Here is a 16113-nt window from a genome sequence, read left to right as displayed (position 1 = left end):
ACACAAGGGTTCTGAGTGACAAAGAGCTCTGGCGGTCATTCGGGATTCATAGAACCATAGTTACATTCGTAACTCTTCGTTCTATTTCATCCCTACTGACCGCCAGAGGCGGTGCTTTGAGCGCTGAATGACTTATACCAGAAAAGTCACGAAGAATCCTGCTTACCACCCTTCAGTGTGTAGGGTCAGAGGACTCTGGCCGAAGGACCACAGCCAATGGATGGGGTGTGGCTACATTCACCCTGTAGAATCTGGAGAAAGTGCCTGGCGGCGCCCATGAGGCCGCAGCACAGATGTCCTCCAGGGCAGCCCATGACGTAGCAACACTCCTGGTAGAGTGGCACCGCACACCAGATGGGATGAGACGGTTACTTGCCCGATATGCATGGGCAATCACATCGACAATCCAGTTGGACAGGCGCTGCTTGGAGACAGCATCACCCCTGTTAAGGCCACCATAACAAAGAAAGAGCTGATCAGACCCCCGAAAACCTACAGTAGCTGCAATGTAGGCTTCCAGGGCGCGCACTGGGCACAACTGGTCAGACTGAACCTCTGGCTCCACGGAAGAAGGGTTGAACCATGCCAGCCGAATGGGCTGGTTGAGGTGAGCGCGGGACAGCACTTTAGGGAGAAAAGCTGTGTTCGGCCACAGAGTGACTCCCGAGCCGTCCGAATTCCACCTCAGACATGTGTCGCTGATTGACAGGGCGTGCAGCTCACCGACACGCTTTGCGGAGGAAATGGCCAGAAGGAACGCAGTCTTAAGGGTAACCCACTTCAGAGCTGCTCGTGCCAAGGGCTGAAACGGTGGAAGGCCCAATGCCTCCAGCACCAGGGGAAGATCCCATGCTGGAGTCCTTGTGGCTCTCGGAGGATGCAACCTCCAAGCTCCTCTCAAAAAAAGGGACACCAGCTTGTGGCTACCAATTGTGCCATTGTCGACCATTACATGTCTGCAAGATATTGCTGCGACATAGACTCTCAGCATTGAATGAGAAAGCCCTTTGTCCAGAAGGGACTGGAGAAAGTCCAGAATAGCTGGCACAGGGCAGTGCACAGGGTCCACCTCCCGCCTTGTACACCAGTCGGAAAACAGTTTCCATCTGTTCTCATACTGGAGGCGAGTAGACGGCGCTCTTGCATTCATTATAGTATATCTAACTGGGTCGGCACAGACGCTCAGGAGCGTCTCGGGCCCCCCAGTGGCCAAACGCACAGTTGAAGGAGTTGCGGATTGGGGTGCCACATCCGCCCGGCCAGTTGGGACAGGAGATCCCTCCTGTCGGGAAGGCGCCACGGTGCGCCGTGACAGAGGCTGTGCAGCAGCGGGAACCAGCTCCTTCCTGGCCAGAAGGGAGCTACAAGCAGGATCCTGTGGCCCTCCTGAAGGACCCTGTGGAGTACCAGCTGAATCAGAGGAAACGGAGGGAAGGCATACAGGAGGCCATCCTGCCAAGGATGAGCCAATGCGTCCTGGCCAAGAAGACTGGTTGTCTCGGCTAAGGAGAACCACAGAGGGCAGTGGGTCGACTGCTCCGAAGCAAAGAGGTCTACCTCTGCCCTGCCGAATATGCTCCATATAATGTTCGTTACCTCCGGGTGGAGGTGCCACTCCCCTGACGGAGGTTTCCGACGGGAGAGGAAGTCCGCCAAGTGGTTCTGCTCTCCCGGTATATGCTTTGCTCGTATACTGATCAAGCGGGGGGCTGCCCATGTGAGGAGCTCCCTTGCCACTTCCAGCAGCCGTGCAGACTTAGTACCGCCCTGATGGTTTATGTGATACACTGTAGACGTGTTGTCTGACCGCACAAGGACATGCTTGTCCCTCAGATGCGGCAAGAAGTGCTTGAGAGCTAGGTGAACCGCACACAGCTCCAACACATTGATGTGTGCACCTTGGTCTTCCACAGGCCAACGCCCCTGGGCCGTCCTGCTCTGCCACACCGCACCCCATCCTGAAGGGCATGCGTCTGTGGTAACGGCCTCCCTGCGAGATGGAACGGAGCCTATAGGAACGCCTCTGAGCAAGTAAGCCCTGTCCCTCCACGGAGCCAGGGCGCAAAGACACTGTTGTGAGACCTTGAGCCTCCTGCTCCTGTGCCGCTTGGCATCCAAGTGAAAACTGTTCAGCCACCTCTGCAGTGGGCGCAGCGACAGCAAGCCCAGAGGAACTACCCCCGAGACTGACGTTAGCTTGCCCAAAAGACGGAGGAAAGAAACATAGGTCAGCCAGCGGCCCTCCCTGAATAAGGCGAGCTGGCGAAAAATACCGTCTACACGGTGGGGGGAGGGTTTTGCCGTCATAGTTACACTGTTCATTAAAACCCCAATGAAAGTTGTGACCCGGGATGGCACCAGGCAACTTTTTTCCACATTCACCTTGAGTCCAAGTCGAGCCACATGGGACAGGAGACGCTCTGTGTCTTGTGACGCCTGGACCCGGGATGGAGCACAGATCAGCCAGTCGTCCAGGTATGGGAGAACCTTCAAGACCCGAGACTGTAGAGGTGCTAGGGCCGCAGACACAGACCTTGTGAAGACCCTTGGGGAGAGAGAGAGGCCGAAGGGCAGCACCCTGAACTGCCAGCGGCGGCCGCGGTATGCGAAGCGCAGAAACTGCCTGTGTTGCTGAGCAATTGGGACGTGAAAGTACGCGTCCTTGAGGTCTATTGATGTGAACCAGTCCCCATGAGCCACCGTTCTGAGGACATCTGCTGTGGTCAGCATGTGAAAAGGTATGACCTTCAGAAATTTGTTCAACCCTCTGAGGTCTAGGATTGGGCGGAATCTGCCTGTTTTTTTTTGTCACTAAAAAGTACGTTGAATAGAACCCCCGGTGATCTGACCCAGGGTCTACAGGCTCGATGGTGCCCTTGGCCAGGAGGGCAGACAGCTCCTGGTCTAATGCGAGAACCTTTGCCGGGTCACTGATGGATGTCATTCTGACCCGGCCGGATGTGGGGGGCCGACGGCGAAATTGAAGTTTGTACCCGTAGGTTAGGGTGGCGACCACCCACGGGTCTGAAGCATGAGTAGCCCACTGTTGGAGCTGCTGATGCGAAAATAGTCCGACCCCCGGCCCCAAAACCTCAATCTCTGCCCCCCCGGCCCCTCGGGGCCCTAGTGGGAGGGCGGAAGGGCTCTGGTGCTCGAAATTGTCTGGGGGGCAGGCGAGCAAAGCCCCGAAAATCCCGGACTGGTCTCCGTGCGGGACGCTGGGCATCACGACGACCAGTGGAGTGAGCTGTCGACGGCATGTGGCTGCGAAAAACCGCCGGGGGGCCCCTCAGCCTGCCGGCCGGGGGTCTATCAGGAGGAGGCATCCGGCTAAGCCCGGCAAGCTGCTGCCTGGTCTGCCCCGCCTGGATGGTCCGTTCCAGCGCTTCCTGGGCTGCTGGACCAAATATCTCCCCTGGTTCGACCGGGAGGCTGCGCAGCATTCTCCTGGCTGCCTCCGTTAAGTTTGACTGAGACAGCCAAACCTGATGACGAGCTTGGACTAAGATGGACATTATTCGCCCAAGCTCTCTGGACATGAGCCCAAAAGCCTCCAATGAGGCATCACAGAAGGTGACCACATCGGCATGTACACCGCCCTCCTGCAGTGAGGCTGAGAGGGCCAACATGAGGTGTGATAGGGAGTTTCCCATGCGACCAGCACGTGCTCCAGCATCATAAGCCCTCGTGAGAAGGTCATCGGTTATTCGACACTGGGGTCGAGGACCCCTAGCATCCCTTCGAAGTGCTTCATCTGGGGGCACAATAAGAGAAGCGATGGCAGGCTCGATGGGCGGAGTGCGATCCAGGCCGGCCCCTGCTGCATCATGCATGGCTGCCAGGGTCCACCCATCTGCAGAGAGACGGGAGCAAGCCTTACTGTCCCTCCAACAGGACTGCAACTCCCTCAGATAATCCTCTGAATGAGGAATAGCGAAAGCTGTGGGGGCAGGCCTGCGCCTGAAGAAGGCGCTCGCAGATGCTGCCTCTGCCTGCTGTGGGACAACTGTGTGCAGCCGCTGTAGAGCCAGGCGCATGACAGCGCGCATGGAGTTGTCTTCCACCTCGGCCCCCGAACTGTGATCCGAGGAGTGGGAGCCCTGCTCAGACACGTGGGAGCCGACATCCAAATTCTCCCCATAATCACAGAAATGGCTAGCCGAAGCAGCCAAAGAGAGTGTATCCTCCTCGGGCAGCAGCGTTGGCATTGGGGGAGAGAGTGCCGCATCAGCCACCAGGGGAATAACCGGCTGGCTGTCGGCCAGCAGGGCTCTCATCTGAACCAATTCAGCAGACAGCTGCTCAACTTTAGATGATAACCCACTGTGGTCAGACTTCGTTCTCTTCCTGGAGGGGGCAGCTGCCGCAGCCACTGCCCGCCTCTTGGAGCGTGTCTGACGGGTCTGAGGTGGCTGGCCTGGGGGGAGGTCGACTACGGCAACTGAGCCTTCCACCCCCGCCAACCTGGCAACCCTGGCCGCCCGAGGAAGTAACTGCAGTTCATGCAGGGATTGCCTGACACCGCCTCCCCCAGGTGCTCAGGGCCAAGGCATGTGGGGCATAGGTCGTGGCCATCCTCTGGCTGTAAAGAAACCCCACAAGATGTGCAGATATGTGAGCCATCCATTGCTTGACTGAGAAGTCACTGATTTCAACACAGGTATTCAACAAAGGGAGGGGGCGCGCACGCCGCCTGTCTGGTATCACCCTGCACTCCTCGGCTTAGCCTGAGCGCGGACGCCGTAGGTTGGGCGAGTATAGGGACCGTATACTGGGGAAGGGAGCGCGCACGCTGCTTGCACAGTAGAGGCCCAATATACTAAATAAAAACAACCACTGAACTGTGGTCCTCACCCAGACTGGGCTCTTTAACAGAAGATGACATTAACTTAGCCGGTGATGCTAATGTAAACAAATCCACGCTGGGCTCCGGGCGTGCGCACACAACCCACCAGCAAACAAATAAAGTCGGCTAACTTAAATTTCGGGAGTAGGCTGCTCAAATGCAGCCTTCACCGACCATCTCTTTCATTTTTATAAAGACAACCGTTGATCTGCCGAATAAGTGGCTACTTACCTTGTCAGCGTGTGTCGTCGGGACCAAACACAAACCATATGCTGGGGGGAGGCAGCGCTAACGCGGCCTGTGCCAACAGAGGTTGCTAATGGGTGAAGCTACCGCTACCCAAACACTCTCCGTCGCAGCTCCTGGAGGGCGAATGCACGCTGCTCCGACCAACCACGGTCACGGAGCTACTAGCGACGGCAGCTGTATGCACAGTATTCCAGTAACTGCGCGCGAGAAGAAAAAAAGGAAAGTACCCTGGAGTGACACCGGAAGATATAAACTTCCTCTGGGTCATCCAGGGGTCACTGGTGACATTGTTGGTATGCATACTCGCACTGCGCATGCGCGAAGGGGAATATTCAGTGCTTAAAGCACCGCCTCTGGCGGTCAGCAGGGATGAAATAGAAACACGTTTAGATTTAAAAAGTATAAATGTTTCATTAACAGCGCTATGATTGAACTGGTGTAAAAAAAAAAAGAGAGAGAGAAAGGTATAAATGAAGAGACTTGAGTTTGATTATATCGTTAATAATTGCCTTAAGAAACTCAGATAGGAAAATGCTGATTCAGCATTATTCTATGATTTAACCTCTAATCTTCATCTATTGTGAGGAAGAGGAGGGTTCATCTACAAACGTGATTGTACCTGATCTGAGGGTCACATGATCAACATTCATTATAGCATTAGAATAATGACCAATCAGAGCATAACACAGGAAACAACAAAGAGTGTGTTTTTGTTCATGTTTGGTGAGTTCTGTTTTTTGCATTACTTTAGTTGTTTAGTGCATTTTTCTGATCCTGATTCAGTCAGATTTTTGTTGTTTTGGGTATTGTGTCCTTTTATGTGTATTTGTTGTCATTTAGTGTATTTCTGTCCCTCCACATTAGGGGGCTTGTCCCTCCACATTAGGGTACTTTTCCCTCCACGTTTGGGGGCTAGTCCCTCCACATTAGGAGGCTTTTCCCTCTACATTGGGGGGCTTGTCCAGCCACATTAGGGTACTTTTCCCTCCACGTTGGTGTGCTTATCCCTCCACAGTGGGGGACTTGTCAGTTCACTTTAGGCCGGCTTGCCCCTCCACGTTAGGGGGCTTATCCCTCCACATTAGGGTACTTTTCCCACCACGTTGGGGGGCTTGTCCCTCCACATTAGTGAGCTTTTCCCCTCCACATTAGTGGGCTTCTCGCTCCACATTAGGGGGCTTATTCCTTCACATTAGGGTACTTTTCCCTCCACGTTGGGGTGCTTATCCCTCCACAGTGGGGGACTTGTCAGTTCACTTTAGGCCGGCTTGCCCCTCCACGTTAGGGGGCTTATCCCTCCACATTAGGGTACTTTTCCCACCACGTTGGGGGGCTTGTCCCTCCACATTAGTGAGCTTTTCCCCTCCACATTAGTGGGCTTCTCGCTCCACATTAGGGGGCTTATTCCTTCACATTAGGGTACTTTTCCCTCCACGTTGGGGTGCTTATCCCTCCACAGTGGGGGACTTGTCAGTTCACTTTAGGCCGGCTTGCCCCTCCACGTTAGGGGGCTTATCCCTCCACATTAGGGTACTTTTCCCACCACGTTGGGGGGCTTATCCCTCCACATTAGGGTACTTTTCCCACCACGTTGGGGGGCTTGTCCCTCCACATTAGTGAGCTTTTCCCCTCCACATTAGTGGGCTTCTCGCTCCACAATAGGGGGCTTATTCCTTCACATTAGGGGCTTTTCTCTCCATGTTAGGGGGCTTTTCCCTCCACGTTAGGGTACTTTTCCTTCCACGTTCGGGGGCTTATCCCTCCACATTAGGGTACTTTTCCCTCAACGTTCACAGGCTTGTCTCTTCATATTAGTGTTTTTCCCTCCACGTTCGGGGGCTTGTTCCTCCACGTTACGTGAACGTTTGAAAATATTTTTTTGAAAACAAAAATGAGTAAATTAAATCTTTTTTATTGTTGGTAGGATTTGTTTTAGAGAAGAGTTCTCTGGCTCAGCCTGAGCTTCATGTGTTAATATTTAAATCCATCTCATTACTGCTCTTTGATTGGCTAATCACAGGCTATAGTCAGTGGATGTAATCCTGATCCTGATCCTGGACTAAAGACACATCACAGATCTGATACGAATATAAAAAGCTTTGAGTCTAGTTGACTGGAGGGGATTTAAAGAACTAACGTCCTACTGTGAACATGACGTGATGCCTTCAGGTTCCTATTCTCTGAAGCAAAGGTAAGATGTAACAAAACATCCAAAAGTTTTTTTAAAGATGTGAGGAAGTGTTTTCCCTGTGGGACGTCCTGATGTTTGAGCTCAAACTCAGAAAAAAAACTCCAAAATAAAGACTTTAACTAAAAAAAAAAAGTCAATCTGTGAAGAAGTGAAGGACAAACTATCCACTAGAGAGAAATAAACGTACATTTTTCATTTTTTTAGTTTTCTTCCTCTCCATCCTTCTGCTTTTCCGTAGAGAGAACAACATGTTTTCATCTGTTAGAAACGATCGATCTCAACCTGAGCTCCAGAAAAACTGCTTTTATTCCCTCTTTCACAGACAATTATTATCCAATCACAGCTGCCCTTCAGCCAATCCAATCAGAGCACATTAAAGCAGACTAACCTCTACATCAGGGGTCATCAACCTTTCTGAAACTCCATCCAATCATCTATTTTCTGACCTGCTTGTTCCTGTTTTCAGAGTCACGGGGGTCTGCTGGTAACTATCTCCAGCTCTTAATGGAGCTAGGGTGGGGTACACCCTGGACAGGGCACCAGGCCATCACTTTCAGAAACTGTGAGCTATTTTATATTTACTGTATAGTCTGAAGGGCTACCAGTTAGAAAAGCCCTTCTTAAATACTAAATGCTCACGGTTTCACTTTAATTAGAGGCTAAGATAATAAGGAAGGCTAGTAGTAACTTATAAAGGGCTGAAATGTTTACATTTATAAATGAAACACTATTTCTCCTAATTTAGGCAATTGTTTCACAACATTTTATAGAAATTCCACCTTGCATTTGTAAAAATATATCTTCTATATCACATTATATATAACATACCACTAACCATACAATGAAAGTGTTACAGTTTCAGTGAAAAAATAAACCTTTAAAGATGGTTAATTTAATACTAACACTTTTATCAGCAGTTTTAACTCTACTAAGTCCCAATTATATCTGTCATATATATTTATCTTTGTGAGTTTGAATCCTAGAAAGTAAATCATATGAATATTTTAGACGCAGCTCAATAGTGACTAGAGCTCCTGAGGGCCCCTCACATGGTCCACACGGGCTACCTGGTGCCCAGAACCTTATAGTTTGGAACTATGTTTGCTTTGTGTGTTTTCACTACTAAACACACGTTCACCCAAGATGTAAAGAACACGACCACGACCAAAATTTATATTGAGGAAACTCTGAGAGCTTCATCCAAGGGTTCCAACGTCTAAAGTTCTTGATTTGTTGTGGTTGAAATTTGACCAAAAGCAGCCACAGATTAATTGTGTGTAAAGTAAGAATACATGTAGCTGTGTTTCAATTAGCCTTGGAAATGCACAAAATCTAAATAGCGCAATGACAAGTGTGGATGAACTACGGCCTGGCCCACGGAACTTCTCCGCGCCGAATAGCACGTACCACATTCCCCAGAATTCAGTCCCTGGTGCCCCCGTGGCACATACACAGTAATGGCCCCATTCATATATTGGTAGGTGTCAATGATTCGGTACTACCAACTGTCGCAATATTTGATTCACAAATAAATGGGAAAAATTACTTTGCCAAAAAAAGGGGGCCCCTAATCGAATTGTGCGAAGCATAATTGCAACCTACATTGAATTACCTTTGAAACGATATACAAGACGACCAAGTTCCCATACATTTTGAAATGACCAGAAATGGCGGGTGGGCCCCCCGGGCCCCATTTCAAAAAAAGGGCACAGAGTGTCGATGCGTACACATCCATAGATTATACGTACCAAATTTAACCCCAATCCGTTCACGAATAACAGAGGAGTAGCCATTTTAACTAGTGTACACAACAACAAAGTAAGTGGCGTTTTGAGTCTTGTAGCCCGGTCTAAAAAGTAGTCATGGAAACGTCCATCTACCTGCCGCAAAGTCTCGCAGGATGAAATAGCATGAGAGTTGTGAGGCTCCAGCCCCAAAGCAACGTTCAATGGAAACACAATGGAAAAATGCACAACTATACTTTAATCGACATTTAGAAGTATCGCTTTTTGGTGAAAATCTATTATGGAAACCCAGCTATAATGATAGAAAAAATTCATCCACGTACATCGCTCTAAAAAGGACACAGATACAAATAATCTCTTTGTGGTAAATACACTGCTGTTGTGGTGATGTTTGAAATAACTTGTTTTATACTTATATATTTATGTTTGTGTGTATTCATGTGAAAATACTGTAAATACGTGGCCAGATGTTTTTGTTATACAATTATTAATATTATTAAAGTATTACATTATGATTATTCTCCTAGTTCTTTGTGTTTTATTTACTGTATTCCCTGTGTTTGAAGTGTTTTCTGTTCTTGACTCTTTTTGCTGCTGCGTAACAAACCAAGTTTACTCACTGTGGGATGAAAACATTTATTATTATTATTATTATTAGTTATCCTGTCATATTTTTCAGTTAAAGCTTTGTTAGAAATGAATAAAAGAAGAATCAGAGGAAATGAGTCGTATCCTTAAACATGGAACAGAGTTCACTGACCTTCTCCTTCAAAGGAATATTTCACATGTTGTTCTTTTGCTTTCAGAGTTAATGTTCAATAGGATGTTAGAAAATGTGTGTCACGTCCATTTCCCACTCTCTGTTAGTCGCAGTGTGTGTGTGTGTGTGTAGGTGACAGAGTGCTTACTGCTGTTAGGCAGGAGTGCAGCCTGAGTGCAGCCGTCCTGGGATCACACCGAGCGATCAGTGCACGTACACACACGCCTCTGCAGCAGCAGGAGAAGGAGAGCAGGGAGCAGGAGGAGAGCAGGGGCCTGAAGGTGATGGTCTGTTGCTCCCCTAATGGAAAGGTCACAGCTTTGATCCCCAAGGAAGAAACAAGCGTTCCATTAGCGAGAGGCTCTGTTCTCAGCTGGAGATGAACAGAAAGCTTTTGTTCAACTTCACACAAACGTCACGGCCTCAAGAGTGAAGAAATGTTTGAAGAACAAATATTTTAGAGGAATAATAAACTGAAATAAGGAAAACAAACGGTTTACAGCTGTGGTTTTTAACCTTTTCAGCCCCAAAATATCCATAAAGTCAACAAAATGATGGTCCATTGTTCTATGAATCTGTGATAACCACATTTATTTATTCATCTGAATAATACCCACTGTTATCCAGGAAGTTTATTATTATTATCATAGTCATCTTAAAGATGGAAATCCTTGTGTTAATCACAAATAAAATGGGCTAAAAGTGACCAAAAATTGGGAAAATGTGTTTAAACTCGCAAAATATGTGCATTAAAAATCTTAAATGTGGTTAAATTGGAAAAAAAAACAAAACAAAATATTGTGAAATGAGTTTAAAAGTGACAATAACGGATCAACATATGTGGTGGAAAGGGTTTATAAGGGCTGAAAATGTCTAGAAAGTGAAAAAAATATGCATAAAAGGCAGAAGTGTCAGAAATGGGAGTAATGTAGCAAAAATACATTAAATGGAGCAAAAAAAAAAAAAATGGCAACAAAAAGTGATGAAAATGGTTAAAATATGGCAAGTTTTGTGGAGTTGGTATTTTTGATGTTGTTTTGTCTATTTTGTTGTCGTTTGGTTTCATTTTGTGTATTTTTTAAGTAAGTGTCATTTTGTGAATTTTTGTTATCGTTCTGTTCATTTTTTGTGCTTATTTGCATGTTCTGTGCATCTTTAGTGTCATTTATTGTCATTTTGTGTATTTTTGAGTCATTTAATGTATTTCAATTTCTTTTTGTGCTTTATGTATTTTGTGTATTTTGGCTTGGTTAAAAGTGGCAAATTAAAGTGGGAAATAAACAGACAGAAAAAGTGGTAAAAAGGGTTCAAAGAAACGTAGTGTCCGATGATGACTCAGCATAAATTATAAATCAGCCGAGTTTACAAAAGTCAAAGTGTGACGTCCTGCTGGAAACACACAATCAGCATCTTTTCATTTCCATGTTTGAAGAAATGTGTAAAATAATTTCAGAAAAAGAACCACACACGTTTAAAATGACATTTATCATTTATTATAAATACAAAAAGGCAAAAGCCGAGTTTGCGCCTTACATTTCTAAATGTGACCGTTATACAGTGTTTGATTATGATTATGATTCAATCATGATAATGATTTGTACGACATGCTTTAAAGATTATTACAGTTACACTATCAGAGGAAATGGTTCTGCTTTATTAAATAGGATTCTCTTTAGTGTAGCTTTAGCTTTGTAAGATCATAAACACACACACACACACACACACGCCGTCCAACAGATGTTGATAAAGCAACACAAATTGCTGTAAAAAGTAAAAATCATCAGCTTTGTTTTAAACATTAAAGGATGAAAAACCTTCAAATACAAACATTAGCCATAAAATATCTTCAAACTGTATATTCATTGAGGGACTGCTGGTTCCCATGGCAACGGATGTAACAAGTTTACGAACAGCGCCTGTAAAGTTGATTACAAATAATACGATTGATTACTTTTGCAGTTCCATCCACTAAATCTAAACTCTCACAGATTGTTTAAAGCAGTGATTCTCAACTGGTGGGTCGGGACCCAAAAGTGGGTCCCGGACAGCTGGTCTTTTTTTGAAAGAAACTTTTCTTTTGACAGGTATGCTGTGAAATGCATGTTACACAGGGAAATACATAGATTTATGTTTGAAAAAATATTCTAGATGTGTGTTTTCAAAAGCTATTTTTGAAAAACAAAATTTTGTTGGTTGAATTCTAATGGGTCGCAATTTAATGTTCGTGGCAAAATGTGGGTCCCAGGGTGAGACCAGTTGAGAACCACTGGTTTAAAACACAAAAAACAAACAACATTAAATACTTTTTAATCTTTTCAGGAAGATTAGTTTGTTTGTTGATTATTGATCATTGTTCAAACATAGAGCTGTAACCAATAGATGCTACATTAATAATGAAATGAATGATCATTAAGAGTTTTTAAATCTCTTCCCATGACTAAACGCATAAATGTTGAGTTGCATTGTCCCTGTCAATTAAAAATAAATAAAATAGTCAGATTAACTTAGGCTGTTTTTAGGCCTTCATCACTTCGTTCAGGGACCAAACACAGACCCGTATGTCCTCACGTGGGCCGCAGACCCTAGGCTGGAAAACCAGTGAATTCCACATGAATCTGTCCTTGTTTGCACCTCCACACAGAGATGATATAAAAAGTATAAAACACATCAACAATACACAAATAATAAGAGACAAATTTCAGTTTTTGCAGAAACGTTGCTTTCCTTCATTTTGTGACTAATTACTGTTTAATTTAAGGAAATGTGGAATAATTTGAGGAAATGTACAGGTTTTGAAGAAAACAATGTGAAATTAAAACTGACTGCCATCATGTGATATAAGCGTGGGAAAATGAACTGTGATGTGTGTATTTTCATGTAAATTGTGTATTTTGGAGAGACGGAAATATCTACAAATGAATAGATATATTGATCATTTACACAATGATTCATGTTTTCTCTGTCATTCTTACTTCCTCCTGTGGGCCACAGTGGATGTTCTAAAGTGGGGGTACACACACTTTTACTTCAACCACGGACAGATAATCTACTGTGTTGGAAGGTTATCATTTTAAATTATCTGATGTATTATTTGTTTAAAATTTAAATACAATCATAATATTGAAGCAGTAACACTTAAATACTGAGTTTGATTGAAATATATTTTAAAAATGTAAAATACAATCACAAAAATTTGATCGATTGACGCAGTGGGCACCCTTGCTCTTAAGGGCTGGATTTGGCCCCCGGACCTTAGGTTTGATACATTTAACTCTCAGCAGGACGTGTTGTGTGTGTTTGCAGCAGCGTGTGAATCACTCCACAGAGTAAATCTGGGACTGAAGGACAGTAAACGTACAGTAAATAATCCCAAATGTGCCACATTAGATTAGAATAAAATAGAAGAGAATAGAATAAAATAAAGTAAATTAGAATAAAATAAGATAGAATAAATTAGAATAAAATACATTATATCAGAATAGAACAAATTAAATCAGATTAGAATAGATTAGAATATCACAGAATAGCATGGAATAGCATAGAATAAATTAGTTTAGAATAGATTACAATATAATAAATTAGAATATAATATAATAAATTAGATTAAAATACATTTGAATAGCATAAACTAGAATATAATGAATTGGATTAGAACAAATTAAAATAGAATAAATTAGTTCAGATCAGATTAGAATAGAACAGAATATAATACATTTGAACAGAAAAAAATAGATTAGATCAGATTAGAATAAAATAGAAAAAATTAGAATAGAAAAAAATAGAATAGAATAAATTAGATTAGCTCAGAATAGAATAGAATGGAATAGATTTATTGATCCCCAGAGGGGAAATCAAGTTGTTGCAGCAGTACAATTAAATAAGAGCAGACTAGGGCTGGGCAATATATTGAAACTCAAGACATATCCAGATTTCTATAATTAAACATGTTTATTTTATATCTTATTTTGTATTAAATACTGATTTTAGTAGTGGTTTCTTTCTCAACTTCTCAGAACATGTAAAACTCAGTTAGATGATCACTGAGTGTGTTCTAACCCAGACCTTCATCTACTGTACACTCACACGTGCTGTCCTTAGAGGAGAAACAGACTAAAGTGTTACATATCGGCATCAGCAAAATTAACCCAGAATTGTCTTTCTGCTCAGACTTTATTCAGTGAACAATATTGATATTTAAAAAGTACAGTCGCAGAATAAGAGCTTGTAAAAAATAAAAACAATGTTAAAGCAACTTTATAATCCAAAGAAGATAAATTAGTTAAATGCATGGAGAACATGCAATCTCAACACAGAAAGACCAAGAATAAACATGTGTAACATCGTCATTTTAAGGAAAAAAAATATTGTGGTATGAGTTTTGGTCCATATCGCCCAGCCCTAGAGCAGACAGTAATAAACATAAAATAAATACCAACATAAATAATAGTGCAAAAAATAAAACTACAATGATAACCCTGTACCAATAATACTGATACTTTCATCGTCATCGCTACCATGGCAACAAGAGGTGGACTTTGTGTGAAAAAAGAGCAGTTTTTTTTGGATAAAAGCACATTTGTCACCCACACACACGATAAATAAGATATTATATTTAAATAAATAGTTCTGACCAGCAGTTTACACACAAACCACACAACACCTCCCTGATACTAGAACACTGAGAAGGCATCTACACACACACACACGCACGCACACACGCACGGTCAGTAAAGGTAGGTACCAGCGGCCCATGTGTGTGTGTGTTCACAGTACTGTTGTGTTGGCCCAGGCTGTACAGTTGGTTCTGATGTGAGATCCTCATCTGTCACTTCCTGTGGCACAGAATGACATCACACGGCGTTAGTGATGTGATGTTTTCCTCCAAACTACGTGAGAATAAAACTAAAAAGCATCTTTAAATAGTTCTATCTGTGTAATAAATGCTGTGTTTTTAATCATTTTTAGTCAGGCATGGTGATCCCAGGGGCCTAAAACATTGCTTTAGATTCATCAAATGATTCAGATTTGCTTTAATCATTTAAAGCTGCTGCAGACGATCATTTCATATCTGATGTAGACATAATTTAAGCCTCATAGATCAATTAATCATCATTAATCATTGATGAGAAATAAACAAGATGTAAAAGGATTAAATTGCTGCTCTAAAGTTTCTTTTTAACGCCACTGTAAACTCACTGATTGACAGTGTTGGTAAAGTTTGGTGCATTGCATTGTGGGATGTGGAGTCCTGTAGACCATATGTTCTCAACATTGGGGTCAGGACCCAATTTGGGATCGCGAGACACTGGGAGTGGGTCGCCAGATGCCTTCAAAAAACTAGGAATATTTTCTGAACAATTAGAGCCCATTTTTGCTTATTTTTACCTTTTATCCACAACTACACCAAACTCTCCATATTTTAACATATTTTCATCACTTTTTCTTGCCATATTTTTGCTCCTTTTAATGCATTTTTGCTACATTACTCCCATTAGTGACTTTTCCACACATGTTTTCCACTTTCACTACATTTTCAGCCATTATAAACCCTTTCTACCACTTTTCCACCTAATGTCACCTCGTTTCACCATATTTCATGATTATTTTTTTGCCATTTTAACCACATTGACCATTTGTCATGCCCATTATTTGTCAGTTTAAACTAATTGTTCCTACTTTTTAAAAGAAATTACCTTACATTACATAACGCTAGCATTCCTCTTTAAACAAATGTTGGTAAATGATCATATCTTCACATTTACTTTTTTGTTGAGTGTGTGTGTGTGTGTGTGTGTGTGTGTGTGTGTCCGTCCACCAACCTGTACGTAGCCAGTATGATCCTACTGGCCTCCTCCAGCTCCCAGCAGCAGCTCTGCAGTATATCCTCACACTCAGCTCTAGAACGCAGCCCTAAACCAAACAGCTGCTCCACCTATGGAGAACATGAGGAACAACATCAGCTGTTTACAAGGGTGTTGTCATGACAACCGGCCCTCTCCTGATTACGTCACACATCAGATAAACGTTACGTTCTCTGGCAGGCACTCGTTCCTGTCTGAAAATTTCAGAGACGGGAAACTTTTATCACAGGGGGCGGGGCCACAAATGTGATAGTATTTGATCTGACGTTTACATCAACATTCATGTCAGCTTTGTGTGTTTGATGTGTTGTGTATTTTTGTTGCCAATTTTAAAATGTTTTGCTTATTTTGTGTATTTTTGTATATTGTGTGTGTTTTTAGAAAAAAAGTGTGTTTTTCTTTAGCTGTTCTTTTGTGCTATTTCTTAATTTTGTGTGTTTTTAGGAGTATTTTTGTGTCTT

At 43.8% G+C, this 16113-nt stretch overlaps 1 protein-coding gene across 3 annotated transcripts in view; it reads right to left on the bottom strand.

Annotated features, from left to right (window-relative positions):
* Positions 1-11323: 11323 nt before the first annotated feature.
* tnk2a (tyrosine kinase, non-receptor, 2a) overlaps positions 11324-16113 on the bottom strand; it is a 43252-nt gene continuing 38462 nt past the window's right edge. For 2 of the 3 annotated variants that reach the window (XM_028434934.1, XM_028434933.1), the window contains exons 19-20: positions 15611-15723; positions 11985-14623 (exon numbers count right to left, since the gene is read on the bottom strand). In XM_028434934.1, the coding sequence (XP_028290735.1) occupies positions 14617-14623; positions 15611-15723 (120 nt within the window). In that variant the 3' untranslated portion in view covers positions 11985-14616. Of the gene's footprint in view, positions 11708-11984; positions 14624-15610; positions 15724-16113 lie in introns of those variants that run through there. The other variant, XR_003672541.1, reaches the window with a different exon arrangement.

The sequence above is a fragment of the Gouania willdenowi genome, chromosome 20 (assembly GCF_900634775.1).
Source record: "Gouania willdenowi chromosome 20, fGouWil2.1, whole genome shotgun sequence".
Classification (NCBI taxonomy): Eukaryota; Metazoa; Chordata; class Actinopteri; order Blenniiformes; family Gobiesocidae; genus Gouania; species Gouania willdenowi.
Note: the sequence above shows the minus strand (reverse complement) of the source record. Positions and strands in the feature narration are given on the sequence as shown.